Source organism: Canis lupus, chromosome 1 (genome assembly GCF_048164855.1).
Source record: "Canis lupus baileyi chromosome 1, mCanLup2.hap1, whole genome shotgun sequence".
Taxonomy (NCBI): domain Eukaryota; kingdom Metazoa; phylum Chordata; class Mammalia; order Carnivora; family Canidae; genus Canis; species Canis lupus.
The window spans coordinates 57462502-57485574 of record NC_132838.1 but is presented as its reverse complement, the minus strand read 5'-3'; the positions used below and the strand labels follow the sequence as shown (position 1 = coordinate 57485574).

The window sequence follows — 23073 nt, the reverse complement described above, 5'->3', positions numbered from 1 at the left end:
CATTTGTGGCATATCCACCCCATTCAGCATGGGCCACCCTGGGGCGCGGGTTGAGTCAGCCGCTCAGGAAGCAACCGGAACCACGTGCAGCTGAGTCTGCCGTGCAGAAGCCGCCCTGGGCATGGGCTCCTGGGCATGGGCTCCCAGGCCCGCCAGGTTTCTGGAGCGGCCCTCCCACGCCCCCCACAGGCTGTGCTGATCACGCTCACAAGCTCCCTTCTCTGGCCCCAGGGTCACCGTGAAGGGACAGGCTGGCGGGGAGCCTTGTCATGACAAACACGGCTCAGTGGCTGCACGGAGGCGGGGCGCACTGCACTCGCCACGAGGCCCTGCGTGTTGGAGCTTCAGCAACTCTGGATCCCAGCGGCGTGGTCGCCTTTCGTAAAGAAAAGAGGCGAGCTGTGAGCACAACGTCCATTTCAGCTCAGAAATATCCCGACGTACTTGCTGTGCATCCTGCGCGGTAGGACAGGCCGCCTACTCTGGCGGAGGTGGGTCGTGGCCGCTGTTACTGTCTGCCCATCATGTGCACATTTCCCATGTGACCTGCATGTGTGTGTGTGTGTGTGTGTGTTTGGGTACCACTGAGGTCTCTGTAGTGTTGTCACATGTGTGTCCACCAGCTCAGGCAAGATCCAGAACATTCCGTCACAAGGATTCCTCGTGAGTCCCTTCTGTAACCACACCCATCACCCCACCCCTTCCCAACTCCTGGCAGCCAGTGCTCTGTTCTTATTTCTGCCACGCTGTCAAGAATGTTCTATCGTCACACTGTAACCTTTTGCAATTGGCTTTTTCATGCAACACCATCCTCTGAAGACTCAGTGTTTCTGTCACCTGTTGGAGGACGTGGGGCTGGCGCCAGCTGTGCAGCCACGCCATGCTATGCGGTGCTACAGGTGCAGTGGCGCTGGGCACTTGCCCGGGGGCTCCAGTGCGCATGTTAATTTCCATTTCTTGGGGAAAGGCACCCCCGTGGCAGCAGCTGGGCGCGAGAGTGGTGGCGTGTGTGCACGTGCAAGGAGCTGCCCTCAGATTGCTGCCTGGCGATGCTTATATTCCCGCCAGCGACATGTGAGCCAACGCTGTTCTTCCCCCTTTGCTGAGGGGACCGTCCTCCCCCCACTGGACTGCGCGCGAGCTCTTCTGCATGCGCAGAAGGGTCATTCTTCCTGCGTGATCTCTCTTTTTCAACAGTGTTTCAGCCACCCTATGGCCTTCCCTTATAAAATTGAGAAGAAACTTGTCTGTCTATACGAAAACAGGAGAAAAAATGCTGAACATTTGGGAATTGTATTGAGCTTAGAGGTCAAGTTGGGGAAAAGTGGCGTCTTCTTCATTTGGGTCGCCCAGTCCACGAGCTTATGGGTGTGGTTGCCCGATGAACCTGTCATTGTCTATATTCTGACTTTCTTCTTTAAAACTTGCATTCCAAAATCATATCGGCTGTTTTAATGACTCTGCTTAATTAATTTCCTCAGTAGTTTATGTGTGAACTGATTGTTATCCATTTTAATTATTTTTTAAAATCTATTTTAAGTAGCTGCGAATACTTTTTGAAGTAAGAAAATTTAGGTCCTAAGTCAGCAGTGTAGCCCAGAAAGCCGTCCTCCTAGCACATCTACATATACTTATCGTGAACTTCCAGGCTCTTTGTGAACTTATAACTTACAGGATTTGCCTTTTATATACCCTGCCACGTTTCATAATTTTACCTACAGGCATGATTTTTAGATTGTGTTTTTTGTATAATATTTGTACAATTTCTGCTTCCACATTATGTCGTGCGAAGTAAGTATCCACAGGCACAGATGGTGTCCCCCGGGGTCACCGTGTTCCTGGAACACCTTAATAAGTGCTGCTGTGCGTTTTCCAGTGTGTATTGGTTACCCAAGCTTCAGATTCCTGCCTAACAAGATACCCCAGTGGAAGAGTGGTCTCTGGCCAACAGGCCATCAGACGCTGACAGTAGTTCTCTAGCTGAGGTGTCCCAGGCTGGTACTGGGCACACCTGCTCTGCCTGGAGCGTGGAGGGGAGGCCTCTGCTCTGCCCGGCACACCTTTCTGCTCAGAGAGGAGCAGATGGAAGCCTGTGTTGCAACAGATACAAGGATCCAGGGAAGCACATTTTTGGTGATTCATGTGCGTATCACCAGCTTGGCTAATTCTCCAAGATGGAATTTTAATCCCTATGACTAACCCTGCTATTCTTCATTTTGTTTCCACCGACACTTACTGAGAACTCATTAAGGGCACCTCGCACACATAACAGGAGAGGCATATTCTCACCACTTGTCATGAGATCCCTGAAGGTGACGTATCTTGCCCAAGTTACCACGTGGAAGCAAGTGGAACCACGACTCAGAAACAGCTTAGGGGATGCCTGGGTGGCTCAGTGGTTGAGCATCTACCTTCGGCTCAGGGCATGATCCTGGGGTCCTGGGATCGAGTCCCCACATCGGGCTCCCTGCATGGAACCTGCTTCTCCCTCTGCCTGTGTCTCTGCCTCTCTCTCTCTGTGTCTCTCATGAATAAATAAATAAAATCTTAAAAAAGAAAGAAACAGCTTAGTTTTCTTTTTCATATTCCAGGTAAGATACGGTGGTCCCCTGTTTGTTCAGAGTCTTGCTGCGTAGACTAATCTCCAGCATGATTAGAAATGCAGTGATTGTCCTTCTCCGATTGACTTATTTCACTCAGCATAATATCCTCCAGTTCCATCCACGTCGAAGCAAATGGTGGGTATTAGTCAATCGGAGAAGGACAAACATTATATGGTCTCATTCATTTGGGGAATATAAATAATAGTGAAAGGGAATAAAGGGGAAAGGAGAAAAAATGAGTGGGAAATATCAGAAAGGGAGACAGAACATGAAAGACTCCTAACTCTGGGAAACAAACTAAGGGTAGTGGAAGGGGAGGTGGGCAGGGGGTGGGGGTGACTGGGTGGCGGGCACTGAGGGGGGCACTTCATGGGATGAGCAATGGGTGTTATTCTGTATGTTGGCAAATTGAACACCAATAAAAAATAAATTTATTATTAAAAAAATAAAAAATAAACTTTCACTTTACTTAAAAAAATGCACAGTGACAATGAAATTGAGAAAGTCATTTTTTTGTGTGTTTGAATTAGATGATTAAAAATGAAAAAGGGGGGGAATCCCTGGGTGACTCAGTGGTTGAGCACCTGTCTTCGGCCCAGGGCGGGATTCTGGAGACCCGGGATTGAGTCCACGAAGGGCTCCCTGCATGGAGCCTGCTTCTCCCTCTGCCTGTGTCTCTGCCTCTCTCTGTGTGTCTCTCATGTAAATAAAATCTTTAAAAAAAATGAAAAAGGGGCACCTGAGTCACTCCCATCAGTGAAGCGTCTGCCTTCAGCTCAGATCATGATCCAGGGTCCTGGGATCAAGCCCCGAGTTGGGCTCCCTGTTCGATGAGGAGTCTGCTTCCCCTTCTGCCTCTGCCTGCCGCCCCCCGGCTTGGGTGATGTCTCTGACTCTCTCAAATAAATAAATAAATAAATAAATACATAAAATCTTTAAAAAAAATGAAAAAGAAAAACTGCACCTTGTTGCTCCTTTCCCCCATATAATAATAAACAAGAAAGATTAGCGATCCTCTGTTCATTCAATGCTAGTCCTCACTGGAGTTTCTCCCACTCCTACTGCTCATTCTTGTCTTGTTTCCTTCTTCTGTGTTTATTTAGTATCATTCATTCACACTTCTCCAGCTTATTGAGTTGAATATTTCACTGATTTATTTTCATACTTCTTTTTTCTTTGTGTTTGCATTTAAAGATGCAAATTTCTCTCAAAGTACCAGCTTAGTTTTAGCTGATGGGTTTTGACACGAAGCACTTTAGTTTAAATTGAATTTTAACTACTTAGAATTTCCATTATAGTTTCCTTTCTTCTCAGTGACTTGCTTTTCTTCCACCTAAAACATATGACTTCTAATCAGTTATTTCCAAAGATGATTATTCATATGACCTAGGCCTAGGATAGTGGCCTACTTCTGGCTTAGTTTTTACAAAATTCCCATGTGTGTCCGGAAATCATATATAATTATGTTTCCACTTACCATCTGCTGCATCATCGCTGTTGGATCAAACTTGTGGATGTTTTCAAACCCGTGACATCACTATTATTTCTGTACATTTATTGTCGACGTGAAGCAGAATGTGCACCTGCATATCTGCTCTCCTCGTTCTCCTTCTCGTGCTTCGAGCTGTGGCTTTGGACGTCTGGACACTGTCTGCCATCAAGTCTGTGCTTGCTGGTCTTTCTGGGGATTCTTCTGTGTACTATTACCATGCATTCATTTTCTTTCCTGCTTAGGGTTTGGAGCTATGGTAATTCCTCTGTCTCACAGCAGCGGAGTGAAACCAGCCCTGCCTGTGCTGCTGGGCGCTGACATGTGGTGGGCTCTTCCCGTCTACTAACTTTCTTAATTCAGGTTCTAGTTGGCTGTCTTTCAGCTGGATGGTCTCACACATTCACCATTTTCTGGACTACTGAAATATTCACACTGACTTTTACAAATGAATTTTTGCTGTTTTTCATCCTGGTCCTTTGATTCTTTTGTTTCCTTTTCTATCTCTGCAAGGTTGATTTTTAATATTTTTCCCAGTGTTGGCTGAAAGCTAGAGGTTATACTTCTATTTTATTGTAACTGTTGCCCTTAATATGTAACTGATATACTAGCTGTAATTTTTTTAAAGATTTTATTTATTTATTCATAGAGATGCAGGGAGAGAGAGAGAGAGAGAGAGAGAGAGAGAGACAGGCAGAGGGAGAAGCAGGCTCCATGCAGAGAGCCTGACGTGGGACTCAATCCAGGGTGTCCAGGATCACGCCCTGGGCTGCAGGCGGTGCTAAACCACTGCACCACCGGGGCTGCCCTGTAATTTTTTTTTCTTTTAAGATTTTACTTACTTATTTGAGAGCAAGAGACAGAAATAGGGATGGAGATAGTGAGAGACAGCATGAGTGAGAAGGAGAGGGAGAAGCAGACTCCAGCTGGGCAGGGAGCCCAACACAGAACTCAAATGTCCTAGGACAAGGAGGTTTAATCCTCAGTTAGGCAAGATCAAAACCAACACGTTATGCCGTGCACGCAAGGAAAGCCAATATACATGGCCACAGACCAGTGAGATATCTTAATGTTCCTGCTGCCCACAATCATATTTGAAGTAGGTGGCTAAGAAGAGTAGCATTGAATAGCATGTTAAAATTCTGTTTTAGGAAGAAATTCAGAGTCTCCTCGTTTCTAAATTTCCTCTTTTGATGAATGAGGGGCCAAGCAGTAATTTCTTTGTGCAGAAATTCCAGACCTTTCCCCCCATCCACTACAGTGAGCTCTCCAAGCACGCAAAAGGGCAAATCCTGGTGACCTTTGGAGCAGAGAGTCTGGCAGCTGACTTGTCCATGCACAAACACATGTTCTCATCTGGCAGGAATCCAAGTCCATCACAATTAACGAAGACATGAATTTCTCTCTTCATTCCAATGGCACAGCTGGGTTTTATCTCCTTCACACTTGTTGTGCTAGATGAAGTGTCCATGAAGATGGCCATCTCCAGTCACAGGAGCTGTAGAAATTCCAAGATTTCCTGTAATTTCCCTATTGCCTCTAGTGGTAGGGATGAGACTGGGACAGGGCTCTGACCCTCTGTGAGCAGGTTTTCCAGCCTCCCACCAGGAGGCTCAGAAGGGTGGGTTGGCCTTGGCTTGACCTCCAACACAACCAGGTTTGGTGACTTCACCTTGAGTTTTCAACCTGGTGCTGCTTCTCTCTATGAATGTTTTCTTTTTTCCTTGAGGCTGTGTATGGAGTGCACCTACAAGGCCTTGTGCTAGAAATGGCATCTTCTCACATTCTACTCAGAGTGGAGGGGAGGTATTCCTGGTTGTCACGGGGTAGGGTGATTTTTACATCATAAAAATAGTATTTACTATATGCTGGTGGAGTTTTAAGGCTATTAACTAACGTAGCTGTCAGATAGGTTGCCTGAGGTGGATGCTGTTATAATCCTCATTTTAAGATGGATATGAGGCATGTGAGGTCACGATAGTGTCAGTAAGATGACACAGCTGGCGAAAGGCCTGCCCCAAGTTGTGCTGAGTGCTGTGCTCTGCTGTCTTTACTACTGATGGGCCACATAAATTTTGGATGGGGAATGGGGAAAGTATGAAGGTTCTAGAGAATCTTGAGTTTGGAAAAAAGTGGCTATGTTCAGACCTGTTAAGATAAAAAAATTTTGTAGGCAGAACTGCATGATCTGCCTCACCCATTGTACACTGGGAAGGTGGCCTTCCGTGAATAAAGAAGAGATCTCCCTGCCTGTGAAAACACCAAGAAGAGGAAATAAGGACACGTGGAGGCTGTGTGAGAGTTGAGGACTGCTAGCAAACATTCAGAAGTTTGGCAACTGTTGGAATCCACATTCGAAGCTGGAATCCATATTTGACATGCAGGGAGGACGAGCGGATCTACAGCCCAGAATGTCTGTCTTGTTCTTCTTGTATTCTTCAGTTCCTGCTGGAAATGGAAACCAAATGGTTTTCACCTCTGCTTATTAATCATTTTTCAGGATTTGTCTATTATGTGAACATAAGGTGTGTGCTACTGAAAAGCAGTCTATTATGTGTTACATGTGCAAACACCTCGAGTTTTATAAAATCAGGCTTATGACGTATGCTCTTAATTCTTCAAATGAAGTATTACTATAGCAGCAAGTCTCACCATGAACAGACATTTCTGCAAAGAAGACATATAGATGCCAACAGACATCACTCGGCATCAGGGAAATACAAATCAAAGCCACAATGAGACACCAGCTCACACCAGTGAGAATGGCTAAAATTAACAAGATGGAAACAACAGGTGTTGGCAAGGTTGTGGAGAAAGGGGAACCCTCTTACACTATTGGTGGGAATGCAAACTAGTGCAGCCCCTCTGGAAAATAGTATGGCATTTCCTCAAAAAGTTAAAAATAGAGCTACTCTATGACCCAGCAATTGCACTACTAAGTACTACCTAAAGGATAAAAAGATACAGATTCTAAGGCACCCTGATGTTTATAGCAACATTATCAATAATAGCCAAATTGTGGAAAGAGCCCAGATGTCCACTGACTGACGAATGGATAAAGATGTGGTATATATAAATATAGTGGAATATTAGTTATTAGAAAAGATGAGATCTTGCCAGTTGCAATGACTTGTATAGAACTAGAAGTTATTATGCTAAGTGATTTAGTCAGAGAAAGATAATTATCATATGATCTCACTCATATATATGGAATTTAAGAAACAAAACAAATGAACACAGGAGAAGAGAGGAAAAAATAGAACAAGATGAAATCAGAGACAGAGACAAACCATAAGAGACTCTTAATCATAGGGAACAAACTGAGGGTCACTGGAAGGGAAGGAGGTGAGGGCATGGACTAACTGGGGGATGGGCATTGAGAGGGCACTTGATATGATGAGCACTGGGTGTTATATAAGACTGATGAATCACTGAACTCTACTTCTGAAACTGATAATATACTATATGTTAATTAATTGAACTTAAATTAAAAAAATAAAAATAATAAAAAAATAAATCTGGGAAAAGAATAGAAAATATGTAGTAAAATAGTAAATTTAAATTAAATGTAAATTAAATATATTTGAAAATTGTGGATGTTTTCTTGTATAATGTATGTAGTTACATTCCTGTGCTTTCGTTTTGTTTTTATTGTTCTTATTTATTTTATTCCCCAAAAGGATTTATAACAGTAACAGTTTTTAGTCAAAATGAATAATTATTATCAGGGAGAAAGAATTGGAAACTGATAGGAGAAGCACTTTAACTTTGATATAATATTTATGATTATGCATGGTATACCATATAGCATTATCATTGACAAGAGTTTAAAATTTAGGCATGTTAATGTCAAAAATATTATAAACAAATTTATGAAGACAAATTATAAAGTAAGAGCTAATTTGGACAGATATGAAAAATGATTAATGTTATTAATAATAGTAATAGATTAATAGGGATTTAGATTAGATTTAGATTAATAGGGAAAGAAAGCTGGTCAGCTATGTTAACAGACGATTCAAAAATGAAAACTGAAAATGACCAATAAAATTAAAGATTTAAAAATTGAAAAAGAATCTACTGGAGGACTGTTCTAGTCATTTTTTAAAAAGCAAAGTGAATACAATATATGGACATCTTGAAGGAAAAAAAAAAAAGCAGCAGCAAGTCTCACTTACCTGAGGTACATTGTTATTTGCAGACTACATGGCTTAGAACAAAAAGGTTTATATATTTTTTATAGCCAATTGGTATTTTTATATAATTTAAATAATCTTGGACAATTCCTATTATCTACTTCATTTAGTCTAACATATGGTAGCATTTATTATATTTTTTAAATTATGGTTTACTGATAGTTTACATAAAGTCCATTCTATGTGGTATAAAATTAAACAGTACTTAATGGATGGATACAGCCATACAACCTTCACCACAGTCAAGAGGGAGATGTCTCCCACCAGATATCAAGTCTCTCCAGAACCAGGATGGGAAATATCCCCTCACCGGGGTCTTGTGAGTCCCTTTGTAGTCAACTTTTTCTTCCCATTCCAGCCACTGATTTGATTTCTGTTCCTTATGTCTTTTCAGGAAGTCATACATTTTGAATAACACACTAGATATTTAGTGTTTTTATTCTTTCATATAGGATAATGGTTATGAGACTTTTTGTATTATTGCATGTATCAATAGTTTGTTTCATCATATGGTTTCACAATTGTTCATACATTCACCAATTTGTGGAAGTTTTGCTTGTTTCCAGCTTTTGTGTATTATGAGTAAAGCTATAGAAACATTCATGGACACCACTTTGTGCCAATGCATGTTTTTCGTTTTTTTGGATAAATAACTTACATATGGGATTTCTGGGTGGTATATGAAATGTATGTCTTATTTTATAAGGAACTGCCAAAATGGCCTTTTTATCTTCCACTAGCACTGAATGTATAAGAATTCCCCTTGTTTTGGGCAGCCTGGGTGGCTCAGGGTTTACCGCCGCCTAGAGCCCAGGACCCAGGATCGAGTCCCATGTCAGGCTCCCTACATGGAGCCTACTTCTCCCTCTGCCTGTGTCTCTGCCTCTCTCTCTCTCTCTCTCATGAATAAATAAATAAAATCTTAAAAAAAAGATTTTCCTTGTTTCACAATGAGAGTGAGGTATTTTTTATTCTAACACCAGCTAACACCAGCTAAATAAATGCAAAATGTGACTATATGCCTATTTCAGTTATGGACAAACCTATGTGAATTCTAAATAGAACATGGCCAAATGAATTCAGCTATGCACTTAAAAATGCACTTTAAGGGCACCTGGGTGGTTCAGTCAGTTAAAAGTCTGCCTTCAGCTCAGGTCATAATCCCAGAGTGCTATGACTGAGTCTCATATCAGGCTCCCTGCTCAGCGGGGAGTCTGCTTCTCCCTCTCCCTCTACCCTTTTCCCTTGCTTGTGTGCACACGCATACACTCTCTCACTCTTAAATAAATAAAATCTTTAAAAAAACTTTTTGATTAAGTAGGATTTGATTTCTCTCTAAGTGCAAGATTGGTTCAACATTGGAAAATCTAATGACTTAATTCACTACTTTGATAAAGAGAAAATATTTTGTGTTATCTCAGTAGATGCAGAAAAAGCATTTAAATCCATTACTGTTTAGGATTAAAAGGAAATCTAACAAAGTAGGAATATTTCCTTGGTATTGGTGGTGATCTCTCCTTTCTCATTCATGATTTTATTAATTTGAGTCTTTTCTCTCTTCTTTTTAATAAGGCTGGCTAATGGTCTATCTATCTTATTAATTCTTTCAGAGAACCAACTCCTGGTTTTGTTAATATATTCCACAGTTCTTTTGGTCTCTATTTCATTGAGTTCTGCTCGAATATTTATTAACTCTCTTCTTCTGCTGGGTGTAGGATCTATTTGCTGTTTTTTCTCCAGCTCCTTTAGGTGCAAAGTTAGCTTTTGCATTTGAGTTCTTTCCAGTTTTTGGATGGCTGCTTGTATTGTGATGTATTTCCCCCTCAGGACTGCTTTTGCTGTATCCCAAAGATTTTGGACAGTTGTATCTTCATTCTTATTAGTTTCCATCAATCTTTTTAATTCTTCCCTAATTTCCTGGTTGACCCTATCATCTTTTAGCAGGATGGTCCTTAACTTCCATGTGTTTGAAATCCTTCCAAACTTCTTCTTGTGATTTAGTTCTAATTTCAAAGTATTATGGTCTGAAAATATGCAGGGGACAATCCCAATTTTTTGGTATTGGTTAAGACCTGACTTGTGACCCAGTATGTGGTCTATTCTGGAGAAAGTTCCATGTGCACTTGAGAAGAATGTGTATTCAGTTGCGTTTAGATGTAAAGTTCTGTAAATATCTGTGAAATCCATCTGGTCCAGTGTATCATTGAAAGCTCTCGTTTCTTTGGAGATGTTGTGCTTAGAACACCTGTCAATTGTAGAAAGCACTACATTCAAGTCACCAAGTATAAGTGTATTATTATCTAAGTATGTCTTAACTTTGGTTATTAATTGATTAATATACTTGACAGCTCCCACATTAGGGGCATAAATATTCATGATTATTAGGTTCTCTTGTTGGATAGATCCTTTCAGTATGATATAGTGTCCCTCAAAGGAAGCAGGGGTAGCCATCCTTATATCAGATAAATTAAAGTTTATCCCAAAGACTATAGTAAGAGATGAAGAGGGACACTATATCAAAGTAGGAATAGAAAAGAGATTCTTGATCTAATAAAGGTATAAATCAATATTTATAGAAAATATTATACTTAATAGATTTTACATGCATTCTCTTTAAGATCAGGCATGTGACAGGATAGCTACTCTCAACTCCTTTTAATGTAATATTGGAGATTCTGATCAATAAAACACAGAGAAACAAATGGGAGTAAAATGGCTTGGAAGAGGAGAGACAAAACTCATTATTTGCAGATGATTTGATTCATTTAACTGGAAAAACTGATAGAATCATTAAGTTTTTAGAAGTAACATAATTCAACAAGGTTTCAGTATGGTTGCTGCATGTAATATCTAGTTACAACAATCAACATACCAGTAATAACTAACTGAAATTAAAATAAAAATAAGAGTTCCTTTATTATAACAAATAACACTTAAAGGCAGCTAAGAGCTTAATTAAGAAGAAGGAATAATTATGGAGAAAACTTTAAAGCTCTAATAAACTGCATAGAAGATCTGAATGGTATTACATATCCTTTCTTTTTAAAATTTTTAAAAAATTTAAACTCAATTAGCCAACATATGGTACATCATTAGTTTAGAATGTAGTGTTCAAGAATTCATCAGTTGTATATAACACACTCAGCCCTCCTTAATACCCATAACCCAGTTACCTATTCCCCCACCCACTCCATTGAACAGCCCTCATTTTGTTTCCTAGAGTTAACAGTCTTTCATGATTTGTCTCCCTCTTTGTTTTCTTCCCATTCAGTTTCCCCTCCCTTCCCCTATGACCCTCTATGCTGTTTCTTTAATTCTCCGTATGAGTGAAACCATATAATAATTGTCTTTCTCCAATTGAGTTATTTCACTCAGCATAATACCCTCCAGTTCCATCCACATTGATATAAATGGTATTTACCCTTTCTGATGGCTAATATTCATATATATAATGAATATATATAATTCATATAATATATATAATAATAAATATATAATCTATATATCTATATCTATATATCTATATCATCTATATATCTATATCTATATCATCTATATCTATATATCTTTATCCATTCATCTGTCAAAGGATATCCCAGCTCCTTCCACAGTTTGGCTATTGTGGACATTACTGTTACAGACATTAGGGTGCAGGTGCCCCTTTGGATCACTATATATCCTTTCATAATTTATGACTTAATATAAGAATGCCAATACTTCACCAATTTATAAATCTATTGCAATCTTAATCAAAATTCCAGCAAGATTCAATAAACTTATTCCAAAAAACATTTATTATAGAAAACAGATCCATAAAAGGCTAAGTCAACTTTATATTTTCTCTATCAGAGATATTAAGATATTAAGACATTAAGATATTAATTAATATTAAGATATTAAGACACATGAAACTACAGAAATAAAAATAATGCAGCATTGGTTCAAGAACTAAAATAAAGCCAAAAGAATATAATTGAAAATTTAGAGATAGATCCATGTATATTCGGGAACTCAATACATAGTAATAAGGCACCATAAAACCCTGGGGAACAGATGGATTATTTGGTATAAAGCTTAGGGAAAATTGGATCTCTATAGTGAGAAAAGGTGAAATTATACTTCTATTTAAACATTCATACATCTAATGATTTAAATATCTAAATGTGAAAGGTAAAACTATAAATAAATAGGGGAAAAGGTAGAATAGGTTTATGACCTATGCTTTGGAAAGACTTCATAAAACTTGAAAAAACTTGTACAAAAAACGAGACAAAATTTGATGAATTTATTTTCATTAAAATTAAAGATTTATTTTTAATGAAGGACATGATGGCAAAGGTAATGGTCAATAACTGACAGTATAGGGGATCCCTGGGTGGCGCAGTGGTTTGGCGCCTGCCTTTGGCCCAGGGCGTGATCCTGGAGACCCGGGATCGAATCCCACGTTGGGCTCCCGGTGCATGGAGCGTGCTTCTGTCTCTGCCTCTCTCTCTCTCTCTCTCTGTCTCTCTGTGTGTGTGTGACTATCATAAATAAATAAAAATTAAAAAAAAAAGAAAAAAAAATAACTGACAGTATAATATTTAAATCTGAAAAATGAAAAATATGTTAAAAAAATGGACCTTGATTCTTGCTGTACCTCAGAGTCACTTGGGACCTCTGTGGGTTTTTGTTTTGTGTTTTAAAGATTTATTTTATTTTATTATTTAAAAATTTTTTTTTAATGTTTTATTTTTTTATTTTTTATAATAAATGTATTTTTTGTTGGTGTTCAATTTGCCAGCTTACAGAATAAAACCCAGTGTTCATCCCGCCAAGTGCCCCCCTCTGTGCCTGTCACCCATTCACCCCCACCCCCCGCCCTCCTCCCCTTCCACCACCCCCAGTTCGCTTCCCAGAGTTAGGAGTCTTTATGTTCTGTCTCCCATTCTGATATTTCCCACACACTTCTTCTCCCTTCCCTTATATTCCCTTTCACTATTATTTATATTCCCCAAATTAATGAGAATATATAATTTTTGTCCTTCTCCAATTGACTCATTTCACTCAGCATAATACCCTCCAGTTCCATCCACGTTGAAGCAAATGGTGGGTATTTGTCATTTCTAATGGCTGAGTAATATTCCATTGTATACATAGACCACATCTTCTTTATCCATTCATCTTTCGATGGACACCGAGGCTCCTTCCACAGTTTGGCTATTATGGACATTGCTGCTATAAACATCAGGGTGCAGGTGTCCTGGCATTTCATTGCATCTATATCTTTGGGGTAAATCCCCAACAGTGCAATTGCTGGGTCTATTTTTAACTGTTTGAGGAACCTCCACACAGTTTTCCAGAGTGGCTGCACCAGTTCACATTCCTACCAACAGTGCAAGAGGGTTCCCTTTTCTCCACATCCTCTCCAACATTTGTGGTTTCCTGCCTTGTTAATTTTACCCATTCTCACTGGTGTGAGGTGGTATCTCATTGTGGTTTTGATTTGTATTTCCCTGATGGCAAGTGATGCAGAGCATTTTCTCATGTGCATGTTGGCCATGTGTATGTCTTCCTCTGTGAGATTTCTGTTCATGTCTTTTCCCATTTCATGATTGGATTGTTTGTTTCTTTAGTGTTGAGTTTAATAAGTTCTTTATAGATCTTGGAAACTAGCCCTTTATCTGATATGTCATTTGCAAATATCTTCTCTCATTCTGTAGGCTGTCTTTGAGTTTTGTTGACTGTATCCTTTGCTGTGCAAAAGCTTCTTATCTTGATGAAGTCCCAATAGTTCATTTTTGCTTTTGTTTCTTTTGCCTTTGTGGATGTATCTTGCAAGAAGTTACTGTGGTCAAGTTCAAAAAGGGTGTTGCCTATGTTCTCCTCTAGGATTTTGATGGAATCTTGTCTCACATTTAGATCTTTCATCCATTTTGAGTTTATCTTTGTGTATGGTGCAAGAGAGTGGTCTAGTTTCATTCTTCTGCATGTGGATGTCCAATTTTCCCAGCACCATTTATTGAAGAGACTGTCTTTCTTCCAATGGATAGTCTTTCCTCCTTTATCGAATATTAGTTGACCATAAAGTTCAGAGTCCACTTCTGGGTTCTCTATTCTGTTCCATTGATCTATGAAAAGCCCACAGCAAATATCATTCTCAATGGGGAAGCACTGGGAGCCTTTCCCTTAAGATCAGGAACAAGACAGGGATGTCCACTCTCACCACTGCTATTCAACATAGTACTGGAAGTCCTAGCCTCAGCAATCAGACAACAAAAAGACATTAAAGGCATTCAAATTGGCAAAGAAGAAGTCAAACTCTCCCTCTTCACAGATGACATGATACTCTACATAGGAAACCCAAAAGCCTCCACCCCAAGATTGCTAGAACTCATACAGCAATTTGGTAGCATGGCAGGATACAAAATCAATGCCCAGAAGTCAGTGGCATTTCTATACACTAACAATGAGACTGAAGAAAGAGAAATTAAGGAGTCAATCCCATTTACAATTGCACCCAAAAGCATAAGATACCTAGGAATAAACCTCACCAAAGAGGTAAAGGATCTATACCCTCAAAACTATAGAACACTTCTGAAAGCAATTGAGGAAGACACAAAGAGATGGAAAAATATTCCATGCTCATGGATTGGCAGAATTAATATTGTGAAAATGTCAATGTTACCCAGGGCAATATACACGTTTAATGCAATCCCTATCAAAATACCATGGACTTTCTTCAGAGAGTTAGAACAAATTATTTTAAGTTTTGTGTGGAATCAGAAAAGACCCCGAATAGCCAGGGGAATTTTAAAAAAGAAAACCATATCTGGGGGCATCACAATGCCAGATTTCAGGTTGTACTACAAAGCTGTGGTCATCAAGACAGTGTGGTACTGGCACAAAAACAGACACATAGATCAATGGAAAAGATTTATTTTATTGTATTTTGTTTATTTATTTATTTATTTATTTATTTATTTATTTGAGAGAGAGAGAGAGAGAGAGAGATTGAGAGAGCACACAAGTGGAAGGAGCAGAGGGAGAGGAAGAGAGAATCTCAAGCAGACTCCATGCTGAGCATGTGGGGCTCAACCTTATGACCCTGAGATCATGACCTGAGCTGCGGTCAAGAGTCAGACACTTAACTTCCTGAGCTACCCAGGTGCCCCAGGGCCTGTGTTTTAGTGTCACCCTTGTGCCTCACCAGCAAGAAACCAAGTCTCTGTGAATGAGGGTGGGTGCTTGTATTTACCTAAGGCCACTTCATGTGATAAAGATTCAAAATGAGGCCACCAGTTGAAAAGGAATATTGTGTGTACTGTTCTGGAGACTTGATGTAAATTTAGTTGTGGGTTATTATTATTTATGTATCCTAGAGCTCATGTGTTTCCTCAATAACTATACGATTTTTCCTTAATTCTGGATAATTCTAGCTATTATCCCTTCAATATTCTGTGTTTTCAAATCTCATTCTTCTCGCCTCCTGTAACTCCTTTTAAATGAATATTTACACTCAGTCTGTCGTCTAAAGTCTCCTTCACATTTTTCATCCTTTCAACTCTGAGCTGCATTCTGACTGATTTCTTCACACCTGTCTTCCAGTTCATAAATTCTCTCTTCAGCTGTTCCTAGTCAGCTCTTAATTCATCAATTGAAAGTTTATGTTTACTGACTCTTGTTTCTAGCTTCATCGTGATTGTTTTCAATCCTACAGTTCTTTATTATAGCAGCTAATCCTTTTATTATACTCCTAGCCGTTTTAAACTTATTGATCTGAAGACCATGTATGAAGTAGTTGTCTGCGGCATCCAGTACTCACTCCATTTATGCTGTATGTTGTGTCCACTAACTCTAATTCACAGGAAAAGGTCCAGAGATGACCTTCAGCAGAGCTTATCCTTGAGGGTCCTGCTTTTGTGGAGGAATGGTTCAGGGGGTCTTCGGTTTGCTCTGCTGGGTGCTCTGGGAATATTAGTAGCTGAGATTCCTTTTTTTTTTTTTCTAGTTAGCTCCTTGATATGGATTTCCATGTATTCCATAGCAAAAGCAAAAACTGCAAATTCCCTCTGGGCTGCCCTTGGTTATGGTATTTGAGGTGATTTCCTCACCTCAGGCTGAGATATCTTGTCTCCCTGGCATCAAAGTGGCCTTCCTCTCCATGCTTCACTCAAATCTAAACGTGTGAATCTTCAGACTTTGGTCGGTTTTCGTGGCCCAACTCCCTTTATCATGAGATCTCACGTTCTCACCCTCTATGTTCACATGGTGACTAAAGCCCAGGTTGTCCCCTAGCATACACACACTTTGCTTTGACTGTGATTTCCTTGGGCAGAAAGTGATGTCATAACCTTGTCACTCTGGCTTTCAGTTCCTTTGTCGGGCTTGTCTATCTTTTCCTGTAGCTCAACTGTATGTATGAACATGGCTCATCCAACCTCAAAACATGAGTCCTTCAGGAGTCGCTAGCCTAGATTTTGCAAGAGCAGTGGTGAGGTCAGTACCCCTGCTGCAGTGGACAGCATACACGCACTGTCATGGATGTCCTGATTTTATTCAAGGAAAGAACTCATCCCTGTTCCTTGTAGTTTGTCTTTCTCTCACTGCCTTTCTCGGAACTTTCCACACACATGGTTATCACAGGAGCAGCAATAACTGGACGTGTGAAGTTTTTTGGGCCCCATGGTAAGACTAGAACCCGCAGGAAACTGGCTGAAGCCTAGTAGCTTAAGTGAGATGAGATTTTGCTGCTGTTTCTTTTGTTTGTTTTGTTCTTTTCTGGCTGTGTGGACTTGAGAATTAGAAACACATGGTTCCCTAAGAGAAAGAAGAAAAAAGAAAATGTTCCCAGGGGCGGACACAGGTGATGATGACAGGGTGCTGGCTTCTGCTTCTCCTGACTCCAGAGTCTATTTTTGATGTTCAGCTCCTTTGGACATTCCAGTAACCATATAACCAAATGCCTTTCTGCTCAACTTGTCCCTGAAAGAGTTAGTCACATCCCCTGAGGGTTCTCACAGCTCCCTCCTAGCCCTCTAGGCAGAGTGGTCAGGGCTCTGCCTTTCTCTGTCTTCACCCCCAAAGGGCACCTGCACCCCAGGACAAACAGCTGGGGACATGCAGCTTGTGTTCCACCTACATGGATGAGGATCCGACCTTTGCAGGTTGAATTCCTAGCCAAACTCAAATGAAACTCTCAGAACTAAGAGCTACTGTGTTTATCCCCTGGATGTTGTTGCTTTTCCTAATGGTTTAGAGTTTGGAAATAGAAATGCCTCAGCCATCTGAAAGTGATTTTTATGTTGTTTGAAGATATGTTCTAAGAAAGGGTTATTAATGTTATAAGATGTCATTAGTATGAGATTTGTAGCAGTGTTTTGCAGACTGAGGTATTTAGAGGAGATAAACCTCATTTTTTTAAATCCCAGATGTGTGTGGTTTGTTATCATTGTCTCTGATACAGTCCAATTAAAGAGACACTTTAAAATAAGTTTGACATATGTCCATGAGGGGAAGATTATTTGGGGACTTGCGAATAAGTGACGTTTTGCTACAATGTGAAATATGACTTTGTTTTAGCCATTTCTTTGAAATAAGAACTAAGTTCTTCTTCCAAAACAATAAACATTCTCAGATCTGAATTTTAAGATCTGAACTGTAAACATTAGTCCATTACTCTCAGGATTATGTAAATTGTATACTGGGTCTGAAAATTGAAGATTTTTATCTGTATCTGTCCCTCATCTGTTTGGTCCTACAACATTTCTAAAGTTTTTGAGGGTGCCCCACACGTCTGGTTCTGGTGGGTGCTTTAGGGGCATGAACTGAATAGCCCGAATGACTCCTGACTAGGTAATGTCATCCTGATATTGATCCCAAATGGAGGTAGAGAGAGGTGACTCACCTCGCATCCTATGGCAGATATGTGGTGAAAACAAAGTCTTGACTCAAGTCTGTGATCGTGATCATCATGCTGAAACTCCGGAAGGGACTTAAAGTTTTAATCAAGTAATGAAATCCTAGATGCTTCTCTGCTTGACTTCTTCTAAGACAGGGTGTCTGTATTAATTTCAATACCATCATTACTATCAATAGAGACATGTTCCAGGCAGGGCATCACACTGTGCTGCCAACACTCAGAAATGGTGCAGTTGTTATTTTAGCATTTCCTTTTTTTTTAAAAGATGTATTTATTTATTTATTCTTGAGAGACACACAGAGAGTGGCAGAGGCATGGACAGAGGGAGAAGCAGGCTCTCTGCAGGGAGCCCGAAGTGGGACTCGATCCCGGATCCTGGGATCACACCTTGAGCCAAAGGCAGACTCTTAGCTGCTGAGCCACCCAGGTGTCCCTATTCTGCTTTTCTGATGTTTGACTCACTTAGTCATTTATGACAGCAAAGACCCATCTGTGTCAATCAACTTAAAAATGTCATCCCAGGAGGCTGTTGACAGATTGATGATCCATCTCCAAAGATATTATTGGGACATCTTGAACCTAACAATATGTAAGAAAAGAAAAAAAATGATTTGTGTAAAGCTGAGGGGATCTAGGGGTACATTTCCTGACAGGGTGTGAGGTGTAGACAGCAAGGAGCTGCAGGCACAACGCAGTGTATGAGCCCAGCCTGGGGTCTCAGAGCCCATGGGGACTGCACGGCAGATGCAGTCTTGTGGCGAGCATCGATGTCAGCATGTACACTCAGGTCTAACAGTCAGTGTGACTTCACGGCTCCCCAAACCCTGACCTGGGCTCTGCAACGGACAGATGTGTTGGTGTCAGGAGGGGGTGCCTTTGGGAGGTGACTAGGTCATGAGGTAGGCCCTCAGGGAACTCTTTGTGCCCCAAGGAGAGCCTGGAGCACCCCACGCCCTTCCTGCCATGGCTGCTGCTCTTAGTCCTGTGCATCCAGACTGAGTGACAATGCTTGTAGTTCATCAGCCACCCAGTCTGCGGTACTTTGTCATATGGCCTAGGGGTGTCGAGAAGTTTCTGGAGCACACGCGTGACAAGCTGGAAGATGTCCAGGCCTTCCTCGGTGGCCCGCCCAGCCCAGGGCCAGGTGCAGAGAGGGGGTTTGTATAGCTGCCCCCTCCACCCTGCCCCTGCACACGATGTCAACTGACCCTGACATTGCTCTGGATGGGGCAGCAGACCTGAGCTGGGGGCCCCACAGCCGTCTGGTGCGGGCCACCTGCTTCTCCAGGGCGTGACTCGAGGAGGGGGCCCCCGTAGCCCAGGATGCATACCTTGCTGTCTCTTCTTCTTCCAGGCCAGGGGTTCTTAGAACTTCTAGATCTTTCACAACAGAAGCAGCCAAGTCTTCTCCTATTGACTTTTATTACAGATTTTTAAACATTTCCAAAGCAGAGGCTTTTAAAAATCAAAGGCCACAAAAGTACACACTGCTCCTTATTGCATCGCCCTCCACGGCCGGCGGGCTCGGCGTGTCCCAGCCACGGCCCGACCGGAGGTGCCACACCCAAATGTGGTGAAGATGTTGAAGCAGCATTAGTTCAAGTATCACGACTGCACTGAATTACCTCAGTGTAGGGGCAAGAACAGCCCACAGTGGAAGGGGAGGGGGGGGCCACCTGCCCCACACACCCGTGACCCAGACTGAAAGACCATGACCGCAATACCAGAGGCCTACGCAGTGCTTGGGACAAGTGAGTTGGCTAATGTTCTCCAGGGAGGCACAGATTGTGCTGCTCCGATCAGAGGTGAGGACCCTGATGTGGGGCCGTTGGGGACGCGGCGAAGGTCAAGCGGCAGCGTCGCCAGGGCGTGGGTGTGGATTACGTCATCTGATGAAGAGCAGATTCAAAGATCCATCCAGGCTGTAGATCATAGGATAGGTCAGGGTTGTGGTGGCTTCTTGGGATGAGAAGAGTAGAGTTGATTGGATTTGAAGCCACGCTGGGTGTCCATGGGGTGATTTGTGTAATGTTTCAAAATTCAGAATTTTGGTGCAGACTCGAGGTGACCCGAGGCACAATATCGCAGTAGCAGACCAGCATTGGGTCCCTATGGGAGTGGCAGGTGAGGCCCTCACGCACGTGGCCACCTGAGACCTCTGGGGTGAGAGCCTGTGGGTGCTGCCTGGATTTGCTCCCCAGAACACAGACCCCATGTCCCTAAGTAACGGGGCAGGTGGGCCTTACCAGCTGGCCCCTGAGGACCAAGGGGGAAGGAAGAGGGCCTGGCTCCTTGTCTGACCGCCCCCCCCCCCCGCCCCGGGCAGGGCAGTGGTGGGAAGCTGGAGGGAGTGGCCATCCTGTCCTCTCCTCTCCTCTCTGGGCCGGTCGACCCCGGATTCCAACCCAGGCACCGCCAGCATTAGAATAGCAGTGAAATGTAGTTCGTGTCAATCGACGATAAGTAAAGTGCCTGCTGTATACACATTTAATGCATTTTGTTCTGTGGTCTAGAAAATTGCAAGTGAGGGAAACTCAACACTGTGAGCTCATAGGATTCCCAGCTCAGGAAAGTGATTGAACCGCACGGTATTTTGTTTTCGTTTGCAGCTGGCCTCAGCCACCCTGGACGGCAGGCTGCAGCTGTTCGTAGCGGACGGCTGACCGCTGGCCGGCGACCACGGCGGGGGGCCCGGCGCCACCAGGACTCACGTCCCTCCCCTCCTCACACTGCTGCTCACGCCCGGCAGTGCCCCCCGCTCCTCCAAGGGTCACCCCTACTGCAAGAACGGAGTTGGCATCCGGTACTTCTGCACAGAATGTGGGCAAGTTAAAACAGAATGTTCTTCAATAGACTGTAACCTAGTGTTTGTTTCATAACAGACTTTGCGGGTGGGAAGGGGAATCCACGCTGGGAGCGTGGGTGTTCAGCAGTGGGCAGCACTGCCCCAGGCCTCCCGACGACCTGCCCCGGTTCTGCTCGGTGAACAGGGGGCTCTGCACAAGGTTTGGCTACTGGGCCTTTCCTCTCAGCGGAGGCAGAGTCTGAGGATCCCCAGGATCACACACAAACTCCCCAGCCACGAATGGCTGTTCTGGGGATGGACAGCAGGTATCCGCCCTCCTAGGGCCCAGAGCCAAGTCTTTCTGGGGTCCCAGGAGAGTCAGGATGCTTCTAGAACAGGTCCAGATGGCCAATGACCAACAGCACACGATGCCACAGGACAGAGCCTCGTAGGGCTGGCTGGACCGACCCTGGACCGACCTTGCCCCTCTCCTGCCCACAGATGTGCTCTCACTCCCCTTCTGAGAAATAACAGGTGGGCCTCCGGCTCCACATGGGAATGTCCACGCACAGACTGATCAGAAATATACATGCTTTCCTTGCAAAGTTTTAGCGAGACAACATTTTGGGAAAAACTCATTTTTATTTTTCTGACATTTGGAGTTATTTAATCTATGTATAGCAATTCTACTATCTCCCTTTGTTAAAATTAAATTCTTTTGAAACCAGTTAAAATAGGTAAATGGAGCGTTATATGGACAAGTAAACCCATAGAATGTTATTTAGTATTCTTAATTCCAGTTACAGCATTTGAAATTTTTTTTTCATATCATTCTTAATTCTGGCAAAATACACATAACATGAAGAGCACCATCTGAATCACTTCTAAGGACACAGTTCAGTGGTGTTAACTGTGTCCACCCTGCTGTGCAGCCGCCACCAGCATCCGTCTCTAGAACCTCCTCATCTTGCAAAACGGAAGCCACCCCCACTAAGCACCGGGTCTGCTTCCCCACTCGGCCGCACCCTCTTCCTCTCTGTGCCTGGATTCCCCTGTGGAGTCGTCCTTTTGTGACTGGCTCATGTCACTGAGCATAATGTCCCCAAGGTCTATCCGTGTCATAGCAGGTGCCAGGATCCTCGCCGGGTGATAGACATGCTGTTCGTTGTCCATCCGTCCACGGCCACTTGGGTTGCTTTCACCTTCGGCCGTTGTGACTGTTGCTGCTGTGAATGTCAATTTGGAAGGATCTGTTCAAGACCATGCCTTCTGGACTTTTGGGAAAACACCCAGAAGTGGAATTGCTGGATAATGTGATAGTTCTATTTTTAATGTTCTGGGGAAGCTTTGGTGCCACCAGGTGCACCAGCATTTTGTCTTTCACATGCCAGTTCCACGTGTGATGTTTGTGGTGTTAACGTCTTCTTACATATCACATTCATTTTTTTATAGAGATTTTCTCTAAAGTAAGTCTTGATTCCAGTTGCATCAAATGTGACTTTGAGAAAAAGATTTTAAATGATTGAATGTCAATAATAATAGCCAAATATTTTAAAGAAAAACTAATGTGTTAAAAAAAAATAAAACCCTAGACATTAGAAAGCTTTGTCAGGGACAATGCAGGACAAAGTAAATTGGAAAAGCTGTTGCTGAGGTGAGAGGCAGGAGGAGTGGGAGTGTGGGGGGCAGAGCCAGGGGGCCACTCAACTGTGGTACGGGCACTGGGGCCGTGCGAGTCAGACTTGCTGAAGGTGTGGGGCATCTTGTTAATGTTTTATGTGTGTTATATAGTGATTACACCTTCCAAGCAATAAGCAAGTGCACGGTGATGTCAACGTGGGTGGTTCTTCTACCTTCATCAGAGAACATTAATAAAAATAATGTATTATATAGCACTTCTCATTTTTAATGTGATTTCACTTCATTACCCAATTTTTATGACAATGCAATGAGTTTAGTAGAAGTTACTATAGTTTTATTTTCCAAATACTTGACAAAAGCTACATCATAGGGAGGTAGTGCTGGAATTGTGTCTTGGAAAACCCATTTGAAGCCATTCTTTTCACACACAAAGTTGACAGACTGCAGAGGGGCTAGCC

General features: G+C 42.3%; 1 protein-coding gene across 22 annotated transcripts in view; it reads left to right on the top strand.

Annotated features, from left to right (window-relative positions):
- The window catches only part of WDR27 (WD repeat domain 27), a 216087-nt gene extending 193218 nt beyond the window's left edge, over nucleotides 1-22869 (top strand). For 14 of the 22 annotated variants that reach the window (XM_072831310.1, XM_072831299.1, XM_072831290.1 and 11 more), the window contains one exon: nucleotides 20799-22869. In XM_072831310.1, coding sequence (XP_072687411.1) covers nucleotides 20799-21022 — 224 coding nt within the window. In that variant the 3' untranslated portion in view covers nucleotides 21023-22869. Of the gene's footprint in view, nucleotides 1-231; nucleotides 1441-20798 lie in introns of those variants that run through there. The other 8 variants (XM_072831336.1, XM_072831314.1, XM_072831265.1 and 5 more) reach the window with 5 other exon arrangements.
- Nucleotides 22870-23073: the final 204 nt, after the last annotated feature.